Source organism: Botryllus schlosseri, chromosome 1 (genome assembly GCF_051294905.1).
Source record: "Botryllus schlosseri isolate E-star chromosome 1, Bs_hap1, whole genome shotgun sequence".
Lineage (NCBI taxonomy): Eukaryota > Metazoa > Chordata > Ascidiacea > Stolidobranchia > Styelidae > Botryllus > Botryllus schlosseri.
In genome coordinates, this window is record NC_137236.1 from 2,856,620 (window position 1) to 2,862,619 (window position 6,000).

Consider the following 6,000-nt stretch of genomic DNA (forward strand, 5'->3'; position numbering starts at 1 on the left):
CTCATTAGTGCGCGTTGTTTCGTGTGTGTAACTGTTTATTTACAAATTGCGCTGCTACTACAGTACCGTATGTCCGTATACTTCAAAGTTTGTTGTTGTTGCCATTGTTACAATGTGAATGTCATGGTTTGTGATTTTGATTGTTGCATCATACTTTGCCTTTTAAATCTGTTTAAATCCCTTTGGTGTGCCGTTAACTCTTGAAAAGTGGCACCCGAAAATTCTTCGAGTGCAAAAATATTATATTACAATGGATGTTGTATTGAAAGCTACATTCTTACTGATCGTGGAACTAGCTCTTCACAGGTTATAGGCTACCAGTGCTGATGTGTTCCTGTGGTATTACTGGTGTTGTACCACGTTGCCGCACATTTTGCTCTATGCCTAATCATGCAACAAAATCTTCTAGGTAGAAAAAAGATGGGCCCAATCCACAATCCAGCACCTGGCTGAAACCTTGACGTGGTGTGCTGGCTTATTGCTAATGTCAGCCGACAGCTTTCTGGATTTATTTTTACATGTCCAATTTGGCGTGCAGTTGCCTTGGTATACTATTATGTCATGCTACATCCCATAATTCTTCTAAATAGGTGGGTCTCGACACGCGCTATAGTTCACTTGAGTCACTTGTTTTCAAATATGACAAGTAGTACTTTGGCATGGCATTATAATTATTTTATATGGTTAAAGTTTTATCATGATGTACAGGCAATGTACTACCGGAGCAGTGCATACGAGGTGTACAACAATAAAAGCTTCGTTCAGCGTTAGTAAGGGGGGTCCCCAGAAGTTGCGATAATGTAGATAAGGGGGCCCCCACGGAAGTTTCGCCTAGGGCCCCCCCAATCGTAAGGCCACCACTGAGTGTTACCATATAGCTTTCATATGACAAAGTTAATGAAAATTTGAAAGTTGACAAAAAGAGAAGGATACTCCTGTGATTTCCATGAGCAATGACCTCAAACTTGAATTACATGCTGGTTACGGACACAAATACCACTAATAACTTAAAAGATATGTCTTTGATATATGTTCATTCACGGGTCTCCATCGAGTTCCGCGCCTCAATTAGGCTTCAGTTTTTTTTTTGGATGTGGCAGTTACGTCTTGCATACCACTACTCGAAGTGCTATACTGTGACGCAAGCTAAACTCTTTTTAGAGAGAGTGTCGTAAGTTCCAAAAGGTTGAGAACTATACTGATATGAAAGTACAGTTGTTAAATTTATTCGAACCAGTCGTTGTCCTCAATTAGGCTACTCGTCTGCGAATTCTTATAAATTTCTGCTATTGGCATATTCTCGATTTAGGGCCACATCAGTATGACGAGCCGGATATCGGCGTCAATACATGTAACCTAAAAAAACTGCGATGTTTCATCCCAATCTAATGCTGGCTTGATAGTTTAAGCTTTCTTTCTCTATCGCTCTCTTCTGATCCACCTCACTATTCCGCAAAAACATTTCTGTTGCTACCTGGCTGTTATTGAAAAAAGCTACTGACCCAGGCGGCAGACTAGTCTCCTTAAGTGCAACAGCTACAGCATTTCCATAGTATATATCCCAAGGTAAGTGGGGGAACGGGGGGATTTCACTGTTGTTGTTGTGGTCGTCGTCACGGTAGCTCGAGTTATTGCATTATGACGTAGCCCTCTTCACAGAGAGTTTAACCTTAGGTCACGGGAAAGTGATGCGGCGACCATTCATTGCGTATAAATAATAAATATAGTGATTGTGGTATGGAATGACGACTGAATTCAAATCCCCGATTCGTATTCATCCGCGACAGAGTTTGCTGTTGAGATGAAAATGATTAGGATTAGGATTTGGGAAAACAGGATTTGAGAAATTATGGTGGATTAGGATTCTGATTGGATTTACCGATTATCGGAATAACAGTAAAACGTCCCTCTCTGTTGGTGGCAGAAAGGGTCGCTGTGAAGTTTAGTTTATGATCATGTTGGGGCCAAACATGGGGTGATTAGTTCATGAATGTAATCGATTGCGATTACGATTACTTCTGAATCTCGCGTTTACGATTACGATACAACAAAAGCTCGCAGTAATCAATTACAGTTACGATTACATTGGAAAAGTAATCACAATTACTCGCGATTACATTTAGTTTCCGTATTAGAATTTATCTTTGCACACATATTGAAGACAATATCACGATTGCGATGAAGGGTCTCATGTGAGAACAACATTCTATTTAAATGAGACATCTTTACATCACTTGCTGTTTACGTCATAATATATCCATTGCTCGACTATATAGCTGACTATTTCACGCACCCAACGATTTGCATTCTGGTCGGAGCCGTAACCAAAACTGCCAATAGGTTGGGGAGAAAGCTCGAAGAGGACACAGAGGTTTTTCCTAAATCAACACACATAATTAATAGAGTGTTCTCGAAAGATTGATTGTCGCTGAATATCTTGATTTTGAAATGAATACTTCTCGGCCTCAAGAGAAAATATTCATAATTTTTCGAAATAGGCATTTCGGTGCCGGCCATTACCGTGCCACGACACATCCAAGATATATGCAGTTTCGGTCAACATGTGACTTCACGAAGTGTGCTAGAAAAAAAGCCATTGGCTGAGGCTTTGTGCATGTATCCATTGTCCATACCCGCGCTGGATGGGCGTGAAGAATCTTGTCTTGCTACTAATCAGTAAGGGCGATTTTTTGACATGTCAAAAAAGTCAAAATTAGGTCAAAATTGTAGCGTTTGGTCAAAAAATGTCAAAATTGTTGTCAAAAACAAAAAAAATTTGCAACCTGCATTTCGTTTGTGTCGTAGATTTTGCACTGTCTATGAACTTATCATTTTACATTTTACAGCTTGTAGCCCACTTCATAGGCCTACCGTTGTAGACGGCCCGTTGACTGCTCATTGTGAATTATGAACATTCAAATTAAACGTGGTTGACGTGCTGTTATGCTTAACGTACCGTAATATCCTAAGTGAAGCAAGACTCCATAGGCATTGCATGGTTTTTATATCAAGAAGCGTATTGTGAAAAGTTGTGATGTCCACGATTGTCAGAATGAAGCAACACGGTGTGCTACCAGCAGTGTACGCACAACATCGGCGTTGTCAGCCAACAGCTGCTACAGTTAAACATTCTATCTCCATTCTTGGCAAGCTACTCATTAAGGACAGACACTTTCTACCCGAGAATGAGGGAAAGTATCTTCGTTGTACTCCAACAAATTCTAATTATTTCTACCATATTACGTAATGTAACCACTGGAATTCTTTATAGGGCCAGATTTCATTCAAATAAAAATAAATTTAATGTAAAAAATTTGTCACATATTGAGTCAAAAAGTTTTTTGAGGGCAAACTACTTCGTAAGGACAGCCAGTTCGAAGCAGAAATGATGATAAGTAGTACAATTCTAAACACCTAATTAGCATACGTTACGTCAAAATTTGGTTTATATAGGTCAGTGGTTCCCAACCTTTTTCCATATCCGCGTACCACTTCGAGGTTTTTTGCAGTGCTCGCGTACCACCTACATAATGTACGCACGACGTAGGCGGTAAAAATGTTTTCACCATTTATGACGTCAAAATCACGTAATTGGCCTATGCGGGGTGTAGGGCGATTTTTACCTAAAAATTGGAGGATTTTGACCAAATTTTGACTTCACGAACGCAAATTAGGTGTTTTCGGACATAATGTTGAAATTGTACTACTTATATTAAATTTTGGTAAGGACTGTCTGTCCTTACGAAGTAGTATGGCCCGAAAAAGCCTTTTTGACTTGAAAACTGACAAATTTTGACATGAAAATACTTTTACTTTTAACGATATCTGGCCCAGTAGTTACACCACGTATTATGGAGGAGTTAATTAAAATTTGTTGTAGTACAACGAAAGATACTTTCTTGCATTCTCGGGTGGATATTGTGTGTCCTTATAAGTAGCTTGCCAAGAATGGAGAAATAGCCATAAGTAGCTTGCCAAGAATGGAGAAATAGCCTACCGTTTAACAGCAGTAGTTGTTGGTTGACAACACTGAAACTGTGCGTACACTGCTGGTGACCCACCATGGTGCTTCATTCTGACAATGTTGTCATACTCATACATCACAATTATTCATCATGCGCGCATCATGCTTCAGTTAGGATATTACGGTACGTTGAAAATAACACCATGTCAAATGTCAACCCATTTGTTTCGTTTGAGAATTTATGATCCACGACGAGCATACAATGGGCTGCCGACAACGGTAGGCCTATAAAGTAGGCTTCAAGCTTTAAAATATCAAATCTACGATACAAACGAAATGGAGGGGTCAAAAATCTTTTGACTTAGTAAACAATTTTGACAATTTTTTGACTTAACGCTCAATTTTATAAAAAAATAGCCCTACTAATACCAAATTCTATTAAACTATGCATTATCAGCCCGGGTTGATGATATGCATGGAATTGTTTTTTCACCACTAGACAAAAAACTTCCAAAAATTTAAAATCAAACCCACCTGAACTAATAACTATCTTCGGTCGAAAAAAACAGAATCTACTCGCGTACCACCTGGAAGACCTTCGCGTACCACTAGTGGTACGCGTACCACAGGTTGGGAACCACTGATATAGGTAAACAAATGTCAAAATTTATATTTTTAGGTAAAAAAAATCGTCCTGCTAATAAGCTTCCCACTCTGTAAATGACACATGAGCCGTCCACAGAGGAAAATGATGCGCCCCGTGAAAAAATGACAATTTGTGCGTGCTTCTCAAAAATTATTTCTTTTACTTTTCCTGTAGGTTACTACGTTTGGGTGGCGTGATTAAGAAGCAATCGTAATCGCAATCGATTACATTCATGACGTAATCACGCCATGTCTGACAGGCTGTAATACAAAGTTTCTGGTAAAACACTCACGTTGGTCTGTTGGAATTGCTTCAATTCCAGAATTCATGGTGTAGTTGTTGGTGATCTTGTTCACAGTAATCTGATCTCTCGCCACAACGTTAACCGAGCTGCTTTTGATCCGTTGATTGACGTTTTCGCCTACTGCCAAACTTGCTGATTCTGAGACGCGCGAGAATATTGTAATAGTTCCGATGCATACTCAGTTGTAAGCATTTGCAAATCAAATTGCGATCATGGAAATTTCCCAGAATGTCTTACTAGTACTAGATTATGCAGTGCGCTAATAATATTATATTTCAATGACTTTAACATGATTTTATATGGATAATACTGAGGAAATCAATAGGAACTCAAATATTCAAGTATATTCACTTACTGCTTTCCCCGGCTAATAATGATGAAGGCAAATCTGGGTCACCATAATTTCGGTCTTCACCCCCTTCCGCCATGATAACAATCACGTAATGTTAAATAGTTGCTGTATTAGACAATAATGAAAATGCAAGGAGTGTCATTTAACAGCCTAAAATATTTGAGAAATGTATTTGAATAGCGCGTCGAGAATAAAGGATTCAATTCGAGTACTCTGATTCAGGAGCTGTGAACATCCAAAATTTGGAACATACAATAACCACGTGAACAAATAGGATTGGTGTAACAAAATACACCAATTATGCTCGAGGCGCTCAGCTTCATTTCTGGCCGTTTCAAGACGTGATACAGTTGATAAAAGAAATTTATCCCACAAACATAAATTCACAGTTTATCATCACCCACGAAAGCTCAGCCGCCTAGCGTGCCCAATACTCCATCACATGACGTCTAACGAGACAACCCAACGGAACACAGTTTAGACTCACTTTTTCAGCTTCACATCACAAAAAAATGCAAAACTTGTACGAGACGGACTTTCAGCATTCCCGTGGCCACTTACTGGTCACGGATAATTTCGTGGCCGGCCACAGATATTCCGTGGCCGTCCATGAAAAGTGCTATTCTGTGGCCGGCCATGGTGATTTTCATGGCCGGCCATGAAATTTCGGTATGGCCGGCCATGAAATTTCCGTGGCCGGCCATGTCAAACCATAGTGTCCTATATGGTGTCGA

The 6,000-nt window shown here is 39.6% G+C and overlaps 1 protein-coding gene across 3 annotated transcripts in view; it reads right to left on the reverse strand.

Moving 5' to 3' along the window:
• Nucleotides 1–5,783, reverse strand: part of LOC145435636 (uncharacterized) — a 163,519-nt gene extending 157,736 nt beyond the window's left edge. For all 3 annotated transcript variants that reach the window (XM_080313205.1, XM_080313867.1, XM_080314368.1), the window contains exons 1-2: nucleotides 5,270–5,783; nucleotides 4,903–5,052 (exon numbers count right to left, since the gene is read on the reverse strand). In XM_080313205.1, coding sequence (XP_080169331.1) covers nucleotides 4,903–5,052; nucleotides 5,270–5,342 — 223 coding nt within the window. In that variant the 5' untranslated portion in view covers nucleotides 5,343–5,783. The remainder of the gene's footprint in view (nucleotides 1–4,902; nucleotides 5,053–5,269) is intronic.
• Nucleotides 5,784–6,000: the final 217 nt, after the last annotated feature.